Genomic DNA, 26,427 nt, shown 5'->3' with positions numbered 1-26,427 from the left:
AAGGGACATAGAGCAAATCAATGCTTTCCAAATTACCTACAATTTAACAATAGGTCCAGAACGTATTTCGCTGTAACTTATCAATCAAATTTTAATTCGTATTTAAGAGCCGTTGCAAACGGATAATTTTATCACCTAATAATTTCCGCTACCATTAGATTTGTCATGTGCTAATCATTTCAGCTGGCATTTATATCAAATGCCTACAAAACAAAACGCCAAAATGCTATAAACGGAAAGAGGCCAATCCCATACGTGCCTGAAGTCATAACAAACGCCAATATCGCGAACCGTTTTGGTAGCACTCTCCGTAAACCGATCGTAAAACTTAAAATGTACACCATTTTACCTTTTCGTACTGTATCACCTCGTAAATAAATCAAAGTTTATTACTTAATTTGTAAAGAATATTATAAATTAAATGGCTATATGAATCTATAATGTGTTGGCTAATGCTATTCTTAAGAAAACAGGAAAACGACGTAAATATTTAATTGTTGACATAGGCATTGCGCATCTTTTTTAATACATTTGGAATGAATGCAGGAATATTTACATTATATTTGTTATTTATTCCATTTACTTTTCTAGCAAATATACCGGCTTTATTCAATAATGTAAACATTCGTTTCAGTAGGTAAACAGTTAAACACACTCTTATCGCATGTGATGTCTCTACATTTAAGTTTCTGTCCAGATGAAAAGCGAAATACTCGTGCATTTCTGCGTATTGTTCTCTCATTGGTTTTTGCGATAAAACTTATATTTACACTTAAAAATGATTCTTATTAACATTCATTGTCGACTCTACTTATCTTACGAATATAAGCCAAATTAACTTAAGTAGCACTCAGTCAGGGCCACTAGGGCACTTGATTGAGGTTTGGAAAATTGGAACCTAATAAATCCTTGGAATCTTACATTTTAAACTTGAAAATTAAGAAGTCAAAAATAAGGAACACATTGTGGAGGCTAAGATTTAGCTTTCTCAGTCTTAAGTTATACTAGCAAAGTTTTCTATTAAAATATTTGTCTGGGCTTGTGACTTGGGGATGTTCCGGCTGTTATGTTAACAAAAGTAGAGTCAGTTTGTTGTATATGTTCTTTCAGGAGCTGATTTATAATTTCAATGTTATTTGATTACCATTTCTCACCTGATGGTCTCATCGGAAGATCAGCGCTGGAAGCCACCAGCAACATGCTGAGATGAGGCCATTTCGTGGCACTTTAATCTTATTTTATGTTTTCTTTTACATTATGTAATGTCTTGTTTGTTCGTGCTTACGAATAAAATCTTATTATATTCTATTCTATTCTATTCATTAGGGCCGGTACAGACGGACTGCAACCCGACTGCAACATGTATGGGAACTGCATGCCGACGTTGCAGTTGGCGTGCAGTCGGGTTGCAGTCCGTCTGTATCAGCCCTTACAGGAAATACATGCTCTTTAAAATTTTATTTTCTACGAGTATAATATGTAGGTACTTAACCTCCATATTTGTATGAGTTGACTTTAACCGGAGTTATCACGGAAATGTCCAAATAAAACTCAACATAAATGTACTTACCTGCTCGTAATTTGTCCGGTTATATTAAATTTAATGTATTGTTTAAATATACAGGCACAATTTAAATATAAGTAGGTACACAAATCTTTACCCACATTACGCGTCCATTAGGCTCCAACATTACTTACAGGTAAGCCAGGACATTGGCATGGGCAGCTCGTATCGATAGGGCTATAAATCACTTGGCGCCGAATACCAATGAGAATGCTTTATGGGCAGTACGTCAAACGACTAGCTCTACAAACAATCGTGTTTTGTACACATAATTAGGAATCGTTCAGAAACCAAAGTAAGAAAGAAATCACAAGAACCAGGGGAACACCTAAGAAGCACTAGCTTGGTGCCCTGCTAAGCTAAAAAGCAGTATTTTTAATGAAAATTTAATGCAAAAATGTACTAGTTAAAATCTAAAACTGAAAGTTCCATTTTCAAGTTCATTTGTTTTAGATACCGCCTTTTTAGCTAAGGAGAGCTTGGGGTCATACAAGAGGGGATGCTAATAAAGATCATGCAAAAAGGAAATGCCCGTCATCTAACTACGGTGATTTAAAAATACGCAGATGATTTAAAAATACCTTCAGTTTACATTTAAAAATTATGTAAAACGTAAGCTTATCTCTAAAGCCTATTATAGCACACAAGACTACATGAATGATGAAACACCGTGGGATTAAGTGTGATTGAAAATAATTGATTAATATTTTCTGGAATAGAAAGTTTCTAGACTAGTATTTTTTATATGTAAAATTTTGGTGTTTGACGATCCCTTTGTGAAGTTTGACATATCTATAATAATTCAATGTTTTTAAGAACAATAATAATAACTGCATCAATAAACTGCTCTGATATTTAGATTAAGGTAATATTTGAAAAAATTGATAGTTTAAAAGTGCTTGTTGTTAGGCCTATTTGAATAAAGAATATACTGACTTTGACTTTACCTTGGATGAAATTGGATGAAATCAAATCATCCTTGTATTATCGATAGATGTCCGCCAATGTTATTGTTTACCCGCTGCTGTGCGCTTGAATTGTTATCGCTGCAGCAAATACCTACCTACCTCACTGACCTCTGTAAGGTATTCGAACTTGTTTTATTTAGCCGTACTAAGGAGTATAAGTGCATAATTTGAGTCTATGAATAAAGGCATTAAACGATTTTACGATTGCGCCTATCCCTTATTACTCCCATTATTCAGGCCTTACCATCTCAATTTAGAATGTCATATGTTGAAGACATTAAGTTCTTTATGACTTAATCAGTCATCAGGTTTGATATGAAATGGTTAAAGGTAGAGCATAATATTGTCTTCGGTTACCGCGATAGTTACTCGTGAAATAAAACAATGAAAACTGATTATATCGCGTACATTGAATTTATAATACATCCCGACGTTTCGAACCCTTTACAGCGTTGGTGCTCAACGGGTGACTGAGGAAAAGCTACAATGTGCAAAACTACCCACAAACAAAAATAATGAACCATAATAAACTATAAATTTTAAGGCTGGTTGTACATGCAAAATAGGTTCATAAGGCAAGTATACAATACAACTATTTTCAAGTAAAGATATACGTGATTCTATTCTATTTTTTTTTCCTCCTAAATTGTAGGAGGGTATCTCAATATGGGACCGGCAAGAAACTCGGCGGGACACATCTTTTCAAAACATATATACTCAGAATGTCCAACATCATTCAATACAAAGGTCTCACAATCTATGTCTCGCTTGTTCCTTTATCAGATAGACTACAGGATCTCAAGCTGGTGGTAGAGAAAAGAAATCTTCCCTATTAAAATTTGGATATTTCTTAATCTCAATGGCCTCACGCAGCATTCTGGGTATGTATCGCTTCTCCTTGGCCAGAACCAGAGACTTAGCAAACTTTATTAAGTGATTGGCTTTATCCATGACATGCTCCCAGACTGCAGACCTAGGTCGACGGTGCTTGACATCAGCTATGAGTTCCTTCCTTCACCCGAGTGGAAATATGTATGCATCGGGATATATTATAAATTCAATATACGCGATATAATCCGTTATTTTCATAGTTTTATTTCAGGTAGAGCATAGTTAATTTTATTAAAGCGTGGGACCATAACTACTCGTGTAGACAGCGTTTCAAAGATCTAGATTAGGTCCTTACATTATGTCTGCATCACTGCGCAATATATTTACGTCAAGTGGTTGGACCATCTCATTAGTTCTGTGCACGTCGCCGTTACAGCTAAGGACACGGAGTTAGCGAGGACAACGCATTAGAATCAGTACTATAACAATTCATATTATTGAGCTATTTGTATGCTTTATCACGCTTATCACGCATATGCAAATCGGTTTTAGTATGCAGTATATCATCATTCGCAATACCTGTTATTTGCACCTTTGCATTCATTGTTTCGCTAAATTTACGATTGCGGTTCAGTTCCGCCGTGAATAAGTAATGATCGGCCTTATTCATAGATTTGATTAAGATCTTTTTTTTTTCTTTTAAATATTATTTAGCCGGTCCGACGGTTGCGGCCTAGTACCTAAATATTGTCCCGTCATGTGTCGAAACTGTAAATCGTGGTACCTAAAATTTATTCTACCATAAGATATGAGACCTTTCATGCAGTATCATAATTTAAGAACGGCGGCCTCCTAGCCACGTGTGGTAGTAAACCGTGCCTACGAAGCTGGCTGGAGGTCCTCGGTTTGAATCCTGATGAGGGCATTCATTTGTTTTCTAAGTTTATTATATACCTACATAAGTTTATATTTATCTGTTTTCGCACGTTCCTGCCTAGTACCCATACTAGACTATGAACAAGTTAGTTTGGTGCTAATTTGATCTGTGTAAGATTGTACCCAAATATTTAAATATACATATATTATGATAAAAATACCTAACTCTAATAGAAAATTTGAATTTTGGGATAGGTACCTACTTTCAGCAGCGGCTACTTTTGCCAAAAACTTTTTCTTATTTGGTATTTGTCTTTGTTTATGATAACGCTTATTTATTTACTAAAGTATTAATATCAACTTCTTTGCCAACCGCTAAAAATGAACAAATGTATTTCACTGCAGCGCTAACTGAAATAATCTCTGCAAGTGGAATGCAATCATTCATCCTTCTATTTTTAAATACAATACAATAAAGTAAAAATGTACGTACAGCTATTACTCGTTGCCGCCGTAGTCACATGGCTCGCTCGTTGGAAAGTATAGAACTCCGTGTTTTGTTAACTTTAACGATGTTCCACAATATTTATCACTGTTTTCGAGAGTTTAGTTACGCGTTGGTCACTGGTAAAGAACTATCGTGCACAGTTTCATTTAGTATTATTGTTTTGGTAGTGACGTAAAGCCCGGTGGTGAGTTAGTGCGGGGTGTCGCGTCGGCGGGAGGCGTACGTGCAGCTCGCCCGAGCGCGCGCTTACGATTGAGTTGAGTTGAATTGAGTTGTGCCGCGGCACGGACACGGAGCGTTGGCTTGAACCCGCGCCGGCATGCCAAGCCAGATGACAGCTTCATATTCTTCCCTTCCCGTTCCCTACACCCTCCTCTCGCGTGCCCTCAGCGGAATAGATACGTTTTTATTTTATTTTATTTGAGTACCAACCGGTCCATCAATGTTCGAGCTGTCTTCAGCTCTACTGGACATTCTGATAAATATAAATGATTAATGCAGATAATTTTTCGGTAACTGACATGTTACCTCGTTAGAATATTGATGATGTGATATGTATTAAAAAAGATAATCAATAATTATAATTTGTGAGTAGGTGGAGGTATAAGTAAAAAAAGTATAATAACGATGTTAGTCAAGAAAACCGTTAGGTTCAAAATCACCATTTTCGGTCTCTACCTTCTTTTGTTTTTTTAGTGCGAATCGTCCCGGTGCAGGTATGAGGACGTAATTAAAACATTTCCGATTAATTTATTGACGCCTTGCCGCTGTGAATTTTGAGCGTGTTGGCACAGAAGTCCTGGGCCATGGGTTTGCCGAGCTATTGTCTTTAAGGTGCAGTTTGGCTTGCACACTTCCACAACGAGTTCTCGAGAAAGTCATTATTAAGACCTTCGCCCGTCGAGCCGTTTTTTGTTCGCTTCGCTCAATGTTTGTAGTGTTTAAAAACGTTTATTTTAAAATTGCGTTGATTGAGTTGTTACGAGCTTGCGGCGGGGAATAATTTCATGCTTTTGCCTCCGGTTTGATACACAGATAGCGTGCTGTCGAGTTATTTCATTATTGTACTGATTAATTTTTGCAACTTAATTGGTTGATGTTCGGAATAGACGCTTTGATGTTTTGCTTAATTTTACGCTAGCTATTTTAAATCGTCTGTTGCAATTAGGTAAATTTGTTACCGACTTAATTGTAACGTCTTAATTAAATTCACGGATACGCAAGAATAATTGAAAGGTGAAGGTGCCTATAAAATAATGACGTTGAACTCAGATTTTTATCGATTTTTATCGGGTTAAGTACCCAAAGGGTAAAACGGGACCCTATTACTAAGACTCCGCTGTCTGTCCGTCTGTCACCAGGCTGTATCTCATGAACTGTGATAGTTGTGACAGTTGAAATTTTCGCAGATGATGTATTTCTGTTGCCGCTATAACAACAAATGAAGGGTACACGGAAACAACATGTCTAGTCACTTTTTTCGGAAAATGAGATTTTCATTTCAAAATGTAGAGCTCTTAATGAACTAGGTTTGTTAAAGGACTGTCTCATTTCAGACATAGACAGAGAGAATCATACTATCTTTGTCTTACACTAGTACTAGCACCCAAAAGAAAAGGATGAGTATAGTTTTTTTTGTTCTTATTTACTGACAAGATTTGCTTGACCAACTAGTTATATTTTTTGCTGCCACTGTATAATATATGTAACACAACTTTTTTTTTAGCCAAAAAAGACCTGGGTCACGGAATTACCATACATTTGAACATGGTTCCAAATTTTAAAACCGCGATTACTCAAAACGTTAATAAAGTGACTAGACATATTCTTTCCTTGTACCCTTCAAATACTTACTAACAGAATAAAATCAATATTTAAGTGGGGCTCCCATACAAGAAACGTGATTTTTTGCCGTTTTTTGGGTAATGGTACGGAACCCTTCGTGCGCGAATCCGACTCGCACTTGTGGCCGGTTTTTTTATGAGGTACGTACCACGAGTACCACATTCTGTTATATCAATCCAACCGCTAGCACTACACCAACAGTAGACTACTCACGAAAGCAGCCCCCTTCACTAGCTCCAGCATCATGCGCTATGTGCAAGCACAATTAGGTACCTACCTACTGAAAATACAAAATTGAGTCCCGCGACAACATACTTATTTTAAACGAAATTCTTAGCGAACGCCTAAGCAAGACACTTCATTTAAAACTTACTGCTTAGTGAAATTGCTATAAACTTTACACAGACATAAACTTTTACCCGAATTTTGGTTTTATTGTTTAATTTAAGTAACTAACGAGTTATTTAAAACAAATTGTACGGTAGATACTTATATATATCGTTTTCTTAAAACTTCTTTACAATGAAGAAAATATTTAATTTTTCATGATTTTTCTTAAATGCCAAAACGCTTGAAACCGAAACACAAAATGACTTTTACTATAAAAAATAAAATTTATATTCTCTTGTCCATGGTTCAGTTTCTGTCAAAATAAGTTAGGTTAGGTTAGATCTCTTTTGTTCTAAATAAAACAAATGCTTTGAAATACGGGATAACGAATGATATACCAAAATGACGTTAAATCCAAGAAAGTACTTAATTAGAGATATGATTAATAAACCAACACCCTTTGATGTTTGGTTGCAAGGATCTATCGAACAAAATGTCGGTAACGATATTTTAATAATATCGGATACGTTTGGAAGAGCGAAAATAACGAAATGTGAGACTGCTGACGGCGTTATCGATAAAGCTTCTTTACAGAAAGGTAAGATTAGGCACTTATTGCTTAAAATATTCTCTTGGATAAATAGGTTATTTTATTTTTATTTATTTATTCAGGTAAATACACACAATATCTAAATTACAAAATTACCGTTAAACCAGTAATTGGGTCGGCGTTTTGGTGATTGGTTTTTAAATGTGTGGCGGGATTCAAAGTTGTGTTGTAGTTTCAATAAACTTTTCTTTCGACAGCTTGAACCCAATTTTGCTTTGCTTTTCATAGTCCTTTTCGCTTTAACTTGCTTGACTACAGTCGCCAGGCTTTCCTTTTGTCGCTAAAGTAGACTTCCTGATTTTCCTGATCATGCAGTTGTTTATACATTCGTACTAGTGGTGAGGCCAAAATAGCTAGAACAGATTTTTGTGTTTAGACATTCGAGAACACTATTCGCTTCGTCAATGGGGTTGGCACTTTGGCAGCTGACAAAGGTTAAGTTTGGCGGACTCCCGGTTTCGAGCGCCATCTTGAATCTTACAGACTGTCGCACACGTGCGCCAGTGTTGCCAAGTGTCCCATATTTCCATGAAAAATATGGCCTTTAGCCTCGTGAAGCTTAAAGGGTTAGCATCCAGGCCACAAAAAAAAGAATTTGGCACTTGTTCGATCGTGTGTAAGGTGGTCCACCGTACGTCCATTGAGGACGCAGCTATAGGTGAGAGTGAGAGGATTAACAGGTAAAACCTATGCTGGCGCCATCTGTGAAATACTGTACCGCCGGACTTCATTATCTCGCCATTCGCACGAATGAGTTCATGTGTTGCTTGATTCAATGATTACCAAATGATTACACTTAATTGTCTATACAACGTAACATTTTGTAGACACTGATTATATTTAGATTTATGTTTGCTTTCCAGGCAAATATTGCTGTATACTAGGCACAGCCGTCTCAACAAAGGGCCTGCCCGAAGTGCAAGCTAGCAAATTTGTCGATCTCAGTGCACAGCCAGACATGAAGGAGGCGTGGGAATACGAAGTTCGAGAATCTAACTTACTCTTTCAAGGAAAAATAAAATCCTCAGTATAATATAAACATTTTTATTATTTAACTCTGATAAAATCCATCACCATTCCATAACAGTAATGTGAAACATACTTATTCTGTATTATATTGCTTAACCCATTAAAAAAAAGTATAAAAACAAATACATCAGGAATAATTGTTTACTTTAACCCAGGATTTAATAAAAACATAACCATTAAAACGACTGGAATGCTTTATAAGCTTTAATACATTATTTTTCTTTTGCTTTACTTTTGATTTGTGCACTGACAATAAGTTTAAATGATTAAATCAGGCACTTCTGGTAAAAATACTAATAACAGCACAAAATCAATACATTGCACCAATTTGCGCCAAATAAATGTGGCGCTCAACTTCAAACTCGGATCCATTCGATTTATCTAAGTTTGAAGTTAAGCGACTCCAATAAGAGTACTGACCAAAAATATATACATTAGTCTTACAATTTGGCGTCAGATTTCAAAAGAGGTCCTAGTTTTTGAGCCATCATGATGTTGCCGCTGATCTTTAGTTTGCCCTTCATAAAAGCGGTCTGCGGGTTGAGAGATCCACCGGCGATGGCGATTAAGTCGTCATCGGAGACGGTCATCGTAACGTCTGGCTTGCCTTTGGGAGCACCTTCAAAGACTACGGGCGTCTTTAGGTCCAGAGCTGTAACGTAAAACATAATAAATATCATTAGACTTATATTGACCGGGATATAGACCGTGATTACCTAAAATCAAGTGAAAGGTAATCACGGCCTATATCCCAGTCTATCTATCTAGTGAAACTAACCGTGAATCATTCAAAACTGTTATAATAAATATCATGTTTCGTATTTGTTGATCCAGTACCAATGTAGATGACAATGGCAAATTTAAAATTTTAGTCACCTCTAAATGTACACGCTCGGTTCAGACATCTAGAGAAGTACTGCTTGGCCGTCGGAAATTTCCAAAATTGCGAAATTCCCACATGGAGAATTTTCGGAATCTTCTCATATTTTATTATTATTATTTCGTTTTAGACAGCCAGCTGATTCTGGTACGTATAAATCATAGTTCACCTAGCACGATTTCACTTTTTAGATAGTTTGTCAATTTGTTTCGAAATCGAAATTTTCCATTTCTGAAATGAAAGTTTCCTTTGTTTTCTGTAAAATATTTCTGAAACTTCCGAGAACTTTTTGGAAACTTTTCTCAACACAAACTTGCACATCTATATAGAGAAAAGACAAGAAAGTAAAAAACTAAGAGCATACAAATCTTGATTTACGATAAAATCCAACTTACTCCACTGTTTGACGGTCTTCCCGTTGTTGATAATGTTGTAAAGGAACACTCCACCGATGGACTTGGCTTTAGCAGCATTCTTCTTCACCTCCTCTATAATCTTGGCGAACAGAGCGTCGCTCTTTAAAGCAACGCCGGAAGACTGCGGGGCGGCGGCGGGCGCGGGGCCGGACGAGGATTCGACCTTTTTCAAGTCCATGTAGGCGCCTGAAAAGGTATGAAATTAATATAAGGAACCAATTGAAAAACAACTGTTCGCGTGCATTTACGATTTGTTCGCGTCATAGAGTAACTTATACTAGAGCGGTACTGTCATAGTAAATTTTGTAACCCCAGTAAATTCACTGCCATCTGTCGACACACTTTAAAACTAAAAATGAAGATTTATAAAAATACGATAACATGTATTTAAATGATTTTTTTTATTTGCATTAATTTTTTTTATGATTTTGACCCATGTTCTTTCACTGATATGCGTTAAAATTGTTAAATAAACGAAACCGTCAACGCTATCTATACGACAGTAGGCCAAAGCTAGTAGCGCCCTCTGAACGAGAATCAAATTTTCTTGATTTTCGAGGCACGTTTTTTCCTTAGACTGTATCCATCTATTACGGAGTTATATCTATCTTTGGTTCGCGTGATACGATCCGTCGCATTCGTCTGATCTGGACGCGCCTTTATAAACAAGATTCAACCAAGGAGGTTAACGTAAATACGCATACGCTAGTTACTACTGATTACTAGGAAACTAAAAAAAAAACAAACTTAACAAGAGGCTGGTATTCTTCGGATATGTCACTATCGCACGCAACTTTAACAATTTTACTTAAAAAACGCGCCCAAACCGTTCATGCGTATAAAAACTAAGATGACACCCGTAGACGAAGACAAGGGTTATCAACACGTACGAGTGTTAGGTACATTAAAGAAAGTTATTTTGTTAAGTGGGTCTCAAAAAAGTCGTGAACATTTATTTTTTCTTCAACTTTTATTTTATTTTCTTCAACGTCAGTACAAAGGTGAATAGACCACCGTTATAAAGTAGATATAAATTTAAAATAGCCAGTTTTGTCTTTAGCTCTCATGCATCGTTGCATGCGTCGTGTGTAGCTTTTCTTATGTTTAGCTCTTTAGTCTACTGAACCTATCTTTATACCTGCAGCTTATGGGCTGACTATTCGCAAGATCTATCGATCGATCAGCGCCCTACGGGTCTAGTTCAAGAACGCCTTCAGGATGATGTTCGCGGGTAGACGGTTTCTTTGCTAGTTGCTACAATAAGAATAAGAAAGCGCGCCGCCGCGACGCGTCGCAGAGTGCTTGACAGTAGCAACATTATCCCGAGTGTGATAGCGGGCAGGCTCGATAGTCGCTATATCACCAGATGACAAGCAAATCTCACTAATTACTGAAAAATAATTAAACAAACATCCACCTTAGTGGAACCTGCATCGCTCCTCAGCTTCTTATCAAATGTAGTAGATATCTTGTAAGTTAAGTAATTGTTTCTAACATAGTTTTAATTTTAAGTTCCTGCATGTACATGTAACGTTCGACTAACCTGTGGTCCGAAATAAATGTTTTTTTTTGTCAGCTGAGAATAACGCGTATTGTCTACCTATGTGACGTTCTACGGGTAAAGGTACCTTATGTCGGTTCGCGCTTACACTATTATTACTGACGCTCCAATACTAATGAAGAGCTACGCGACGTAAGCGCCAACCACCATTAGGTACCTTTACCCATGGAACGTCACATATACTCGTACACGTGATGTTGTGCGTATGACTTTTGTATCTATAGACTTATATTTACCGGGATATAGACCGTGATTACCTTTTGTATCGTTTATGAGCTCCCGATATTTCGTCGCAGTTACATGCATCTTGTTCAGTGGGTAAACTGAAGATAGCGGGTGGGTGTCAAAGTTGTGTAGACCGCGCGCGGTCTATATCCCGGTCAATATAAGTCTAGTGAAACTAACCGTAAATCATTGAAAACTATCTTTAAATCTATGTTTAGTAGGAAAGTAGTAAGGTACCTGCAATGACGACGTTCCCGGTCTCCTTGATCTTGGTCTGGAAGTGCACTCGGGTGCCGTCGAGCCACATCTCCGTGGCGAGGGTCTGGCCGGGCACCACGGGCTTCACGAAGCGCGCCTTCAGGGCCTTCACGTTGGACGGGTTGTTGCCCGCGTACCTAGTCAATAAACATTTTCTCAGAAATGTGTGGAACTTGTTTTGAGCCTAGCTCGTTTTAGGGATAGCTATACTGATTTCTAATGAAAGTTTACAAAAGGTACACTGAAGGTACAATATAACTGCATACTTTTAGAGCTCTTGCCCACTGACGTCCAGTTTTTTGCGGGTACGCTTTTCGGCAGGATTCCGTTTTAGTAGTATACGTGCTAATATAGTAACGTTCACACGAGCTTCTGTTTGAGGGACACTGCGCGCATACTACAGAAAACTGGATCCTGCAGAAAAACGTACCCGCAAAAAACTGGACGTCAGTGGGAAAGCGGCCTTAGTGCGGTATAATGCAAGATTTCATAGGTCCACCTTATGAAATGTAGTATACATTCCTGACGTCAGAATGGTTAAATATCTCGTTTTAGGGAGAAGGGAGAAGTACACTGGTTTTTATTAAAGGTACACTGAGGTTCACCGAAGGAACAATTATGTTCATAAATATTTACTTGAAATCGCTGAGGTCCACTCCACCCGCCATCCTGACGCTCACAGAAGATGACGTCTGTGGCTGTTTCTGGATCTAATCTAACTTACTGGTTTGCTCAACTTGAGAAATGTAACGCGTGCTATAATTTGTAATCTAATCAGTTATATCCAGTAAAAACTGTGAGTTGATTATCGTATTTCACTGAATGCCCTTGTCATCCACGATTGAGTTCCCTCTAGTATGATACACCCACGATTACCGACATGTGCAAAGAAGACAGATGACAGAAGTCATTCGATCATTTTATTGGTTTTGACTGGGAATTATTACTCCCTAGTAATATTATATTACTTACTTGGTCAGCACGTGTCTCGCCGACATGCCAAGAGATGCGAGGCCGTGCAGGATGGGCTTTTGGTGTCCCATCGAGGCCGCCATGTTCGGGTCGATGTGGAGCGGGTTGAAGTCGCCGGAAAGCCTGCCATTTAATTATTTTTTTTTATATAAAAATGAATTGCAGTTCGTTAATCTCACTAAAATTCGAGAACGACTGAACCGATTTGGCTAATTTTGGGTTTTAAAATGTTTGTGGAAGTCTAGAGTGATAGAGTGATAGATGAGTGTGGAAGTATACAGGTTGAGAAAATATGTAAAAGTTACGAAGTAAATAGTAAAAATAACAAATTTATTTATGCAACTAAATCGACATACTACTAGTACCTGTATCACTAGAAGCCATTCTCAAAGTGTGATCCGCGGACCTCTAGGGCTGCGCAAAGCCCAAGTTGGGGCTTCGCGAGAATACTTGTAATAATAAGAAAAAAAAATAGCTTTTCTATAGGTACATCTGGTCCACAGTGACGAACGATTTTTTTTTGTATTTGGGGCTCCGTCCAAGATTTCGCTTTTCAAAAGGATTCCGTCACCAAAAAAGTTTGAGAACCGCCTAGAATATGCAGGAGTGATAAATAGAGAGGCTGATACATTTAGATTTTATATGTCCGTGGAAGACAGACCGTGGGCTGAGCTGAAGTTTTAGGATCTCAACCATCGCGTGGCCATCTCGCTGGTCCAGCGCTGGGCCATCGTGCAGAGGAGCCGTTAGAGCAAGTGGAAGTAGTTAGTGACCTGTACAGGGCCGCCTGGTCCTGCGCCGTGCGCTGGTCGAGCACGGCGTCGGGCGCGCGCGCCGGCGCCGCCGCCACCTCCGCGGCGAGCTTGCTGCTGCGCGGCCCGCCGAACCCGCCCTGCCCCACCACGAAGATGTGCTGCTGCGTGCGGCATACCAGCTCTTTGTCTTGGTATATTTCACCTGAGGACCAAACGATGAGGTTGAATGAGCGAAGCCGGGCGTGGCTCACTCCGCGATTTCTTCGCGACGCTACAAGCAAATGCGGCCCACACCAATGAGGGCTAACACGTATGAATTCGCCGCTAGGGGCGCTAGTGTAGATGGTGGTCTTTTCCATAGTTCGAAATGTCAAATGCCACTTGACACTTCAATTACTGACAGCTGTTCTTTAGTCTTTTGGACCACCATCAACAGAGGCGCCAACTGGTGAGCAAAAAAACGATAGCCCTCATTTTGGTGTCTAGCATAGTAGTTGCCGCGCACCGCTACGGAACGGACAGGGACACGGACGCCACCGGTCATATCTGTCGTAACGATAGACCTAGCATTACATAGATTAGCTATACGCGTGCGCCCGTGAGGGACAAAACATACGCAATGCGACGATATGATCGGTCGAGAAGATTTGTAGCCCACCATAAACCATACAAAATTTACAGTAGGGAATTTTAAAAAAACGTGAGACTGTGACAAGGACAAACAATAACAGCGCTTTCTCTGCTACTTCTACTGAAAGATACATAAGACTATCGCGTTCGGTCATTTCTCCCCGCCCCTCATGACCGATCCAGTTATACTAGATTCACGGTCGTAATAGACGCGTTTTGTTAGAGAGTTAATCTTCTGTAGCTAGTACTATTATTTATTCTGTGGCAAAGCTTATCGCAGACTGCGCTGCAATGGAATGCCAGGTTTCGAATTTAAAAAAAATCCAAATATCTTGAGAAGTTCCCCACGATTAATCGCGCAGATTTATCAAAGCCCCAAATCTAACCTTTAATAACATGACATTACGAGTCGAGGCACGCGTCTTCGTCAATGACACGATCTATAATTACTTGAAGCTTGCGGCAGAAATCAAGAAAGATAATAACAAAACACTGACATAACATGTCCAATTGTCCATGGACACACTTTTTCAAAAAAACAATTAGCAGTTTGGACCTTATTTGGGAAAGATTGATTCCTGATTACGATAGTGCAACGACTTCAGCTGAATCCACTATAGTTTTCAATATCTATACTTCGACATGTTTTCTAATTAAAACATGAATTAATCCTTCATCTTCACGATTAAAAAGTGGATAAAGGTGTACTCACTGTTGACAAGAGCCACGGCACTGGAGCCCTTGTCCAGCAAGTCGACCACGTAGGCGCGGGTGGTAAACGTGCCCTCGGTGCTTGGGAAGGCGCCGACGAACTCGATGTACTGCTCGCCGTGGAGTACCTGCGAAACATTATTATATAATAAGAAAGTGCCTATTCTCTTTGCCTGCCCTAATTTATGTAAACAATCACTTATAGGTATACCTATTTTACAAGCTTTTTATTAACTTGCAATGTACCTATGTTTGTATGTACGGGTCAAATCTTGCAAGTTAAATTTGACCCACTTCACGCTTCCAATGAAGCTGAAAATTTGCATACATATGTAAGTCGGGTGACAATGCAATATTATGGTACCATCGAGCTGATCTGATGATGAAGACAGGAGGTGGTCATAGGAACTCTGTGATAAAACAACGCAACCTAATTGTGTTTGGGGTTTTTAGAATTGTCTCGATGAGTATTAGTTACCTGTGGAAAGAAAAGTACAGGCAGCGATAAAAGCTTGTACCAAAAATGAAATTTATGCCAAAAACGTATTTTGTTCTAAAATGAAGGTATATGGTTAAATATCTAGATAGCCTAATGCGCGGGCTCCTTTACAATTAATCAGGGAATGCGCCAAGGAAGAAAGAAAGACTTACATTGGAGAAATCAGCGAACTTCCCGTGCCTCTGCATGGCCTGGTTCACGATGGGGGACTCCATGCACATGCCGGCGAGCACGAAGAAGGTGGGCAGCGCCACGAAGTCCTCGTGCCCTTCGTAAAGGAACTTCAGGTCGGTGGGGTTGGCTACCGATGCGCCCACTAAACAAACAAAATGTTTAATTTTATTTATTTTATTTATTTATAATTTATTGCAGACAACATTGGTCCATATACATAATAAGCATAACACAATAAGATAACAGTTGCAATTTAGCCGTGTTTTTTTAGGTTACGTCAAGCCGGGTGGACTCATTGACAGTATGAGACCGATGTATGCCGGTCAACCGGTTTGACCCTATGTCAAAACGCAGCCTAAGAGCATATGTTTATTTTATATTCTAGATTACAGGTTTTAATTATTTACGTTTGTAATAATTGAACCATAATTTACTTTCTGTTCATAGTGTTCGTTTGTCTATCTTGATCTGTTTATTGTTTCATTCTCAATTGCTCAAAGGTTGACTGGAAGAGATCCCTTATAGGGATAAGTCCGCCTTTGTACATTGTATATATTTATGTTCTTTTATTGTGTTTGTAATCTGTCTTATGTACAATAAAGTGTTTACATACATACATACATACATACATTATCTAACCATACGAGTAGTAACCATACCATGAAAAAAGGAATAATGAGACGCATACGTGTATGTAGCCGAAGTTTTTTGTCTCTCATTGCCATGGTTTGAGTTTTCCAAACGAAAATTGTGGCTATTCTAGAACTGAAGAAATGTATAACTTCGCATACTGTGCGCTATAAGACAAATTTTCTCCCGCGGACGCTCCGGCTGTAGAATGAGCTCCCTGCCGGGTTATTTTAGTTATTTAAGAATGAACTGTACAGGTTTTTAAAGGGTTTACAACGCGCATGTGACACCACTGGAGTTGCAGGCGACCATAGACTACCAGGCTGTCAGGCGGGCAATATGCTTGTTTGCCTCCGACGTGGTATATAAAAAATGATTTCCCTAGACTGTTACCATGGAAAACATATGTCCTTTTGTATTTAGTTAACTTTCCAAATATCTGCATACGGGCGAAGGTCAATAGCGATTTCGCTTTGCATTGGTAATTTAAAGACGAATATTAATGATTCAAAACAGACTAATAATACGAACTTGGGAAATTACGTACCTACGTTGTTTTGTTTTATGTACTTAAATAATAATTACACTTCTAATCTAAGATAATCTACCCAGAGTTCATACCAACTATGCTCAAAATTCGCCCATAAATCGTATTCTAAAACTTTATAATAAACAATTTAGTAGTATCGACTTGTTCGACTGCACAAAATCAACTTTAAAAAAACGAGTTCAGTCACTGCTACTGAAATCTAAAAATAACGACAATTGACGAAATCTAACTAGGTAAATAATTACACACCTTAATCTTTCCGTCTTCCATTACACACTCAGTCACAGTCACATACACACACACACACGAACACGCACACACAATCACTCAAAACACACACGTACACATGTTATGCAAGCCATATCTAGTTTGTATAGAATGCTTTTTTACTCCCTTCTTTTTTTTGTGTTTCCACTTAGTTATTGCATGTTAATTGTACTTTTGTGGACATCTGTTATTGGCTATGTTTTCTGTTCACTATTGAATTGTATTGCTGTTTTGTATTGCTGTTGATGCCCCAAATAAATAAAATAAAATAATACATATCATTTTAAATCTGTAATTTATGGCTTGAATTTTGGTAATGACCACTAACCTCCCAAGGCGTAGAGAGCCAAATCCTTGGCGTTGTAGCTGTACGTGGTCCAGTAGGACTCGCGATCACCGTCCATCTTGCTGCGGTCTTCAAACTCCTGAGGAGAATTCATTATTATACGAGACTGGAAAATGGGTGGGAATTTGAACTATCATAGAGTCAGACCAAGACAAGTCTGCAACGATTTTGATAGCACACGCAGTGCAAGTGTTATTTTAAACGTCAAACTTCTATGAAATGATGACGTATAAATAACACTTGCACTGCGTATGCTATCAGAATCGTTGCAGACTTTACTTGGTCTAACTCTAGTGACTTCTCATTTATCGACTAGCTTCTACCCGCGACATCTGCCGAGTAAAATCATTAAACACAATAACTGCCAAAGAGATAATTCACTCCATGATACACGCCTTATCACAGCAAAAGGCGCCTTATTGCCGATGCTATTTAAAGCATTACTTCCATGAATATGCAATTAAAAGAAGAAGAAAAAGAAAAAAAAAATATTACAAAATACCGCATGACTTAAATATTAAACACTAAATTATAGGTAACGATGCAAATAATCACTACTCAGCATAGGTATGCCAATTAACAATTATAAATCGTCTATATTAATAATCGTCTATGTTGCACCTTTTTCCAAAAAAAACCTTTTTATTTTTATTTTATTTTTATTATAAACTGATCGGCGATTGGCCCTAGTCACACCTGATGGAAAGTGAAGACAGGGCCTAAGATGGAGCTCACCGGTTCAGTAACAGCCTATTCACTCTTGTTTTAAAGAGACCGAGGTCATATTGATCAGGGAATACAGATGGCGGGAGCGCATTCCATTCCTTACCTTACATTAAACCAGCCATTCTCAAAGTGTGCTCCGCGGACCCCTAGGGTCCGCAAAGCCTCTGTTGGGGTTCCGCGAGAATACTTGTAATAATAGGAAAAAAAACAGCTCTTCTATAGGCATATCTGTTCCACAGTGACGAACGTTTTTTTTTTTATTTGGGGCTCCATATTTCGCTTTCCAAAAGGGTTCCGTCACCAAAAAAGTATGAGAACAGCTGCATTAAACCGATTTACTAGATATAAGGCATACATCTAGTTTCAAAGTTTTCAAACATATTTGCGTCCTTGTTTACGAATTTATTACTTAACCTGAAACACTATATCACTCGCGTTTTATTACACAAACTATAAAGATAAAACATAATTTATTATATACAAGTCACTTACTTGTAATTTCTCAACCAAGTTGAGCGTGACCTCAGATATCTTGGAGATGTTCTTAGCCCCGGTCATGTCTACTACCTTCTCCCAGTTCTCTTTAACCGACTCTATCGTCACGGGGTCGGTTGGCTTCTTTCTGGAGAAACAATATAATGATTAGAAAATACATCTATTAGGGCTGTCGTAAATAAGTTCCGATATCTCGGGACATGTCCCGATTTAAAGTATCGTGTCCCGGCCATTAGGGGCATTGTCCATAAAACGGTGATTTTTGTCCCTACCCATTACTTTTGTTGCAATCGTTCTAGTCGATTTATATAGGTATGTACATATGTTTATGGCAATCACAATAAACTTGAGTATGTTTATATATACCTAACTATTTACATGCATTATATTAGAGACTGGAGAAACAAATAATATCTGTGGAGGGCAAATGGGAATGGGTCAATATTGTTTTGTTGATATGTGGTCTGTCCCCAAAAAAATATAAATTTTATTTTCCTCATCACTGACTAACACAAAATGGTACTCCATTTGCTAAAAGTCACAGAAAGCATTGACAAAATGATCAAAAATAACAAAGAAAATAATATACAAGTGCGAGACGCAGTCTGTGTTTGCACACAATAGGGTATTTGACTGTATTTAAAATAAATTATTTCACACCATGCATGAAATAAAGCACCAGATAATTATTAGAAAAACATAGATGAAGAAACTAATATGACTAGTAAGAGAATACCTTATTGCATAGAAGGCAATCGGAAGATTAGGGGAGGAAATCGTACAGAATTCGACAATTACTTGTTAATACGTATTAAAAACTGATTCATGGTATTGTTCCGATTGTTCGTACCTGAGGGTAGCACCTTCCGCTCTGACCAGGTGTATTTTGGTGGCGAATCCAAGAGTGGAGTCGATGATGAGGCCAGTTTCATTGAAAGATTCGTGCACCATGTATGCCTGAATAAATAAATATCACATAAGCCCACCAAAATTAAGAAACAAATAAGTTTATTAATACTTAACAAAACAAACATTACAAAAATCGCTGCCGACGGGTAAGTCTCGGTAACTCATTGGTAGAGCCGGTAGAGTGGCGGCGGCGGGCTGGTAACCCAAATTCGCGAGTTAATATTTCAAATTTTCCTTTATTTCAGGAAAAATCAAACAGCATATCACTTACCACGACAGGGGCAATGAGGTTTGGCTTCATGGCCTCGAACATGCTGGGAGGCAGGATGTCCTCAGTAAGGCGGGACGCGGCGGTGGGCACGATTGTGTTTACTTTGATATTGTACTTGTCTCCCTCTATAGCCAGGGTGTTAGCCAGACCGACCAGACCTAGCTTGGCGGCGCTAGAATAAAGGAAATTCATAAAATATACATTATAATTTTTATACCAAGTTCTTGATATTGAAATTTAAATTCGGGAACACGACGAATAGTGCTGTAGAGACAATCTATACAAATTATAGATTTAAGAAATAAACGTATCTACACTATAATTCCAGACTGGATGTTCAGAGTTCAAACAATGGCTTGTACCAATGAGGGCAATGAGTTATTGGGTAAAGTTACCGGAGAAGAAAAACATCGTGAGGAAAGCTGCACACATCTGTAAAGTGTGTAAGTTTCCAATCCGCAGCCTGTGCTAGGCAGGTATACATTTTCTGGTGATAATGATGATGGTGATTTAAAATACCTGTAGTTAGCCTGGCCAAAGTTGCCAAGAAGCCCAGCACTGCTGGACGTCATGATGACGCGGCCGAATTTCTGCTTCTTGAACAGTTCCCATGCTGCCTGCGTGGTCTTGAAGGCTCCCTTCATATGGACGGCATTCACGAGGTCCCAGTCCTAGCACAAATAATGAGCACAAGTGTAAAAGGACTAAGGGCCAGTTGCAACAACGACAATCGGCGGACTGATCAACGTTACTCAGCAGAGAACTATGAAACTCCTTTTATAATATGATATTTAGACGGTTTGGTGCAACCTCCCTAAAGTGTCTGCGACCAACCAAAAATGGTGAAATACTGGTTGTATCTATTTTTTTCGCTGGCAGTTGTTTTACATGTACACTGGCATTACATGCTGACATTGTCACATACTTGTTTCTTTAAGTAAGAAATAAAATAGAGTCTTAACGACGCATCTACTTAGTTTAGGTTCACAGTCGAACGCCTCTGCTGTCTATTAGGCGATTGCAGGCAAACTGTAAATAGGACAGGGCTTTTATGGTGTGTTAGTCTGAGGAAGCGCGGGGGTTACACTGGATAAATGCAGGTTAGTCGTTTGCGTCAGCTAGAGAGTGAACTGTACATAATACGGTCTTTAATATCGAGAAATTGCCGTCCGAGAAAGTGAAACTCACATTTCTTAAATGGAATATTGCTAGATTACCACATTTTCTTTTAATTTGCAATACAGTACAATCTCACTAATCCGGCACTAATGCTGACATAAGAGAGCCGGATTACTGTAAAATTCGGATTACTGGAAGATTAAGCAAATCTCCATATTATCGATGTGTTTTTAGGGTTCTGTACCCAAAGGGTAAAAACGGGACCCTATTATTAAGACTCCGCTGTCGGTCCATCTGTTTGTCCGTCTGTCACCAGGCTGTGTATCTTATGAACCGTGATAGCTACACAGTTGAAATTTTCACAGATGATGTATTTCTGTTGCCAACAACAAATACTAAAAAGAGAATAAAATAAATATTTTAGTGGGGCTCACATACAACAAACGTGATATTTTTGCTGTTTTTTTGCGTAATTGTACGGAACCCTTCGTGCGCGAGTCCGGTACTTAGCCGGTTTTTCAGTAATGTCGTAGAAATACATTTTACTCGAATACTAAATTCAAAAGAAAATTCTACTCTTATCTGGAACTTCGCCATTTATAAAAAGATTTAAGCGCGAAAATGTAAGCGCACATAGTAAATTAGGACATAAAATGATAATTTAAAGTACATATGATGCTACTTTCTCGCACTAGTGCATAAAAGAGCACTTTTCGTGCATATGTCGAACGTTTAAAGGGCCATATGTACTACTACCTACCGGATTATTGGGTATACCGGACCATCGAAGTGCCGGGTTATCGAGATTTCACTGTATTTGTATTACCTAAAATTTTATTGTAGGTATAAAAATTTCTTCATTTATTTTATCAAGTATGGATAAAAAGTTCCATGCCTGTATAAACGTGTAGTATTATCATTATTTTAATATTTGATAACAAGTGCTATCTGATACTATAATAATACTTGAGTTGGTATCTATCTCAAAGTCCTATTTGCTAAAAATTGCAAGATGTCGTAATAGTAGATAACAATTCACATATATGTTACATAATGGTTGTTATTGATATTATGCTGTTATTACTATATGTCAATTTGACTTTTATTAACTAAGTACCAAACACATGTAGGATGTTGGAAAATATTTACCTGGTCAGATATTTTGCTGAAACTCCTATCTCTGAGAATGCCAGCGTTGTTGATAATGATGTCAATGCGCCCAAAATTATCAATTGCTGTCTTTATGATCTTCTCGCCCTCAACCACGGAGTTGTAATCGGCAACTGCCACTCCACCTACAAAACAACATTACTTCATTTTTTTTTATAAGAATAAGAATTGTTTTATTATCCACTATGTAGACGATCTGTACAAAAAAGGGAATCAACAGCAGCATTTAATCAGTATTTGTTTATTTATCAGGAATATAGTTGTGAAAAATAGCTACTAAGCTCTGTTTTTATACCCCAGGTGCTAAAATTACAGTTTTATGGTCCAATTTATTACCAAAATTGTGAGGTTTTGTATGAATTTTGTACTAAAGTGATAAATCGGTTGAACAAATTGGGACAATCAAACTGTCATTTTAGTATCTAGGATATGAAAACAAGGTTTAACATTGTATAAAGTAAGATGTTTTAATCAGTAGTAGTAGTAGTAGTAGTAATCACATCAATGTTGTACACAACACAGGTTTACAAAAATAAATTACAGTAATGGAAGTACAAAGGCGAACTTATCCCTATAAGGGATCAGCTTCAGGGTAAAACTTTGGTTATCAATTAGCATATAAATAATGAGATGTTAATACAAGTTTACTTAACTTTTTAAGATTTTCTCTAAAATTGTTTTGACTTTGTAAAATGATTACTTTACCACTCAATACACAGGAATAACTTTAATCTAGCAAAAAAAAGTTTTACACAAGACAGGCTAAAAGGCTAAATTACACATCAGGTAGTATGTTAATGTAATGCAATTTAATATTGGATAACATTATTCTTTCAGCTGTTTCACTTTTTTAGAGACAAGTACCAAAGAGGATATAATAGAATAGAGCGGTACTGTAATAGTAAATTTTGTAGCCACACAGTAAATTCACTGCCATCTATTGACACGCGATTAAAACTAAAAATGAAGATAAAAATACCATAAAATGTATTTATATATGGATAAATGTTATTTTTTTTATTTGCATTAATTATTTTTATATGATTTTGACCCGTGTTCTTTCACTAATATGCGTTAAAATTGTTTAATAACAAACGAAACCGTCAACGCCATCTATCCGAGAGTAGGCCAAAGGTAGTGGCGCCATCTGATCGAGAATCAAATTTTCTTGATTTTCGAGGCACGTTTTTTCCTTAGACTGTATCCATCTATTACGGAGTTATATCTATCTTTGCAAGTACTCAGTAATATTTTGTCTATTGTATTTTATTAACTGAACATTATTCAAAAATTTATTTAAGCATATTTAATATAAGTATGAATTTTAATAGACATATACATTTGTTCATAATATTTTTAAATATTACATGTCAAGCATTATTCAGTTCCCCTTCCAACATTTTTAACATATTGCCAGTCATGTTGTTTATTGAATTTAATAATGTGCTTAATTGAATAATTTAACCCTTATATTTTTTTAAATTTTAATGTTATATAGTATATAGTAGTATAGTAACATTAAAATTTAATAAAATATAAGGTTTAAATTATTCAAATAAACACATTATTCAATATAATAAAAAACATGACTGGCAATATGTTGAAAATGTTACACATGATAGTCACTTGTATTTTGCTAAATGACCATAAAGTTATATGTATTGTAGAAAGAAGCAGGATTTTAAATTAAATAAATACTTATTCAAATAAAAAAAGACCTACCGTCAAGTCACCATCAAAGAAACTAATATATTATGCAAGCTCAGAGAAGTTTGGCCTCAACAAGTTTTTAAGTTTTTTTTTGTACAATAAAGTGATTTACTACTACTACTACTATCACAAGTTGATGTAACAAACCAGAAACTGATACTGTTCTTTTGCAAGAAGATATTTCCATAATAACAAGATTTTGTGACACTAATACTTAAATGCTATTTTCAGCCATCTTAAGGCAAACATGAGGACTTTCTAGCAATCTAATGTAGCTCTCTATAACATGTGATAAAGTCTTGAGTTACTCCTCCTGTCCAATGTAATCTGATTACATTTTCAAAAGGTCACTGTTGGTTATTACCCTTTAAATATGTAATTAAGTCGATCACATTTAATTTTTATTTTACTGGTTTTAATTGTTAAATCTACAATTGAAAATTGTTATTTGTCACTCAAAGGGTTGTTCACATTATTAATTTATATTTATAATCATTATCCTAAACGGAACCCTTACAGGATCACTTGAGCGTCTGTCTGTCTGTCCGTCTGTCACAGCCTATTTTCCCCGAAACTACTGGACCAATTAAGTTGAAATTTGGTATACATATGTAAGTTTGTGACCCAAAGACGGACATGTAACGTAAACAAATGAATTTTAAACATTTTGGGGGGTAAATGAGAAAATTAAAAAATGAAGTTTTTTTAACTATATCGTGTTACATATCAAATGAAAGAGCATGTTGGGTGAATCTCAAATATATATTTTTTATAATTTTAAGATAAATATTTTAGAAGTTATTCAAGAAAATAGGCAAAAAATTACCGACTTTATCTCCGAAACTACTAAGTCAAATTTTTTGAAAAAAAAAATAGTTCTTTACATATAGATTACAGGAAAACCTATTAGAAATGTGCTGTCAAGCGTGAGTCGGACTTAATTACTTAGTTTTTGATCCGACCCCTACAGGTTTTTTAAAGACATTTCACTCACGTTTCACATAAAAAATACACTGTTTAAATTGTGTAATGTACGGAACCCTTGGAACGCGAGTCCGATTCGCACTTGGCTGGTTTTTTTTTTAAATTCTATTGTTTTATTGTAAATTTATGTTCTTTTACTTTCTGGTATTGTGAATTCTTCTTGTTTCCTATGAATAAACATCTATAGTACCAGTGCTTATATAATTATTATAAATAGTAAGTTCAACTACCTACAATGAAAAGATAACACCTACCATCAATAAGTAATGAATACTACTTCCAACTATTTTCATTCATCTCTATAAATAAATTAACTGCAAAATTGTATGGTCATCACTACTACTACTGTTCTAATACTTATGAGTAATCTTTGGGCACTGGGCTCCAAAAACGACCAGTACTGTGTATACTTATGCAGGGGCATATTTACCCTGGAGCCAGGGGGCATGGCCAGGGGCAGCAGGCTGCAAGGGGCGGCAAAACAGGGTTTTTATTTCCTTATATGAGATACATTATCATCACTTAATGGGGCGGCGAATCTAACTGGCCCGGGGTGCCAACTCTTTAAAATATGCTTCTGTGCTTATACCAGAGCATAATTGAAGGCATGTTTACAAAAACAACATAACTACACTAGATATGAATTTACAGGAAACGAAAAAAACTAAATGTCTTCATATATATTAGTTATTGGACATAAACATTGTATAGGTGATTTTAATAAGTGGCCAATAGTTTCGAATTATATGATTACACATTTCAAAGACCAATACTTTTGGAAAAAAATTGAAAAATAAGTTCGTCACTTATGCTGTTTTTGTAAAATTTTGTTAGTTCTTTTTGTAAGAAAATAAAACAAGTTTCTATAGAAATTATGTTTTGTATTCTATCAGAGGTACAGATTTATCTTACTTAACTAGTGGATTTACTGATTTTGGACAATCCTGCTTAGACGAATGCTATGATACCAAAAACTCAAATCTGCAAAAAATGTTACTTATGTTGTTTTTGTAAACATGCCTTCAATTATGCTGGGTGGTGTCCATTTGCGGCTACTATAACAGCACCAATATTTATTTTATATTAGTGTTTAGTGATTACATTTCTTTTTTTCATGTAGAAGATTGTTGCAATAAATGCTTTTCTACTTTATTCTAATATATTGTTATCAAAACTAGTAATTATATTTAACTACAGATTATGGCTAATGGCTAAAGTCAACATGCAAACATGATAATATGTATGAGAATATAATAAAAAACAAACAATGCTGAAAGAACAGTGACATGACGATTTCAAATGCTAATTGCAACAATAATAAAACAAAGACAATGATAACCTTTGTCCTTGATCTGTTTGACGACATCGTCGGCGAAGTTAGCGGATTTGCCGGCGCCATCCCGGGCGCCTCCCAGGTCATTCACCACCACCTTCGCCCCGCGGGATGCCAGCAGCAACGCGTACTCCTTTCCTAAACCGTTCCCGGCACCGGTCACCACCGCTACACGTCCGTCAAAACGCAGATGCTCCATCCTTCACGGCTCACAAAAGCGAAATGAAACGAAACGATAGTTATTACTGATAGTGCCTGATAATTCAGTGTATCAC

At 37.2% G+C, this 26,427-nt stretch overlaps 3 protein-coding genes across 3 annotated transcripts in view; 1 reads left to right on the top strand and 2 right to left on the bottom strand.

Moving 5' to 3' along the window:
- LOC134749530 (growth arrest-specific protein 1-like) overlaps positions 1–5,128 on the bottom strand; it is a 34,582-nt gene extending 29,454 nt beyond the window's left edge. Inside the window, exon 1 of the mRNA XM_063684497.1 lies at positions 4,733–5,128. The gene's annotated coding sequence lies outside the window, so the exon portion shown is untranslated. The remainder of the gene's footprint in view (positions 1–4,732) is intronic.
- Positions 5,129–7,237: 2,109 nt separating this feature from the next.
- On the top strand, positions 7,238–8,571 carry LOC134749383 (uncharacterized). The gene is made up of 2 exons (XM_063684302.1): positions 7,238–7,520; positions 8,396–8,571. The coding sequence occupies exons 1-2, from the start codon at positions 7,325–7,327 to the stop codon at positions 8,563–8,565; spliced, it is 366 nt and encodes a 121-aa protein (XP_063540372.1). The 5' UTR covers positions 7,238–7,324; the 3' UTR covers positions 8,566–8,571.
- LOC134749381 (peroxisomal multifunctional enzyme type 2-like) lies at positions 8,563–26,407 on the bottom strand. Its single transcript, XM_063684299.1, has 14 exons — positions 26,159–26,407; positions 22,105–22,250; positions 20,356–20,507; positions 19,837–20,008; positions 19,507–19,613; positions 18,654–18,783; positions 17,418–17,514; positions 15,621–15,784; positions 14,971–15,097; positions 13,647–13,830; positions 12,874–12,996; positions 11,881–12,038; positions 9,837–10,043; positions 8,563–9,213 (listed from the first exon to the last, which is right to left on the bottom strand). Exons 1-14 carry the CDS (start codon positions 26,349–26,351, stop codon positions 9,002–9,004), a joined length of 2,172 nt encoding a protein of 723 aa, XP_063540369.1. The 5' UTR covers positions 26,352–26,407; the 3' UTR covers positions 8,563–9,001.
- Positions 26,408–26,427: the final 20 nt, after the last annotated feature.

The sequence above is a fragment of the Cydia strobilella genome, chromosome 18 (assembly GCF_947568885.1).
Source record: "Cydia strobilella chromosome 18, ilCydStro3.1, whole genome shotgun sequence".
Taxonomy (NCBI): domain Eukaryota; kingdom Metazoa; phylum Arthropoda; class Insecta; order Lepidoptera; family Tortricidae; genus Cydia; species Cydia strobilella.
The sequence above is the reverse complement of the archived record's forward strand: the minus strand, read 5'-3'. Positions and strand labels throughout refer to the sequence as shown.

Bases quoted from the DNA above. Each gene is read 5' to 3' on its own strand.
- LOC134749381 (XM_063684299.1), bottom strand. From the start codon at position 26,351: ATGGAGCATCTGCGTTTTGACGGACGTGTAGCGGTGGTGACCGGTGCC. The intron at 17,515-18,653 runs GTAAGTGACTTG...AATTCTCCTCAG, and splicing joins ACTTGGTTGAGAAATTACAA to GAGTTTGAAGACCGCAGCAA. The intron at 12,039-12,873 runs GTAAGTAATATA...TTTATTGACTAG, and splicing joins GCGAGACACGTGCTGACCAA to GTACGCGGGCAACAACCCGT.
- LOC134749383 (XM_063684302.1), top strand. From the start codon at position 7,325: ATGACGTTAAATCCAAGAAAGTACTTAATTAGAGATATGATTAATAAA. The intron at 7,521-8,395 runs GTAAGATTAGGC...TTTGCTTTCCAG, and splicing joins TAAAGCTTCTTTACAGAAAG to GCAAATATTGCTGTATACTA.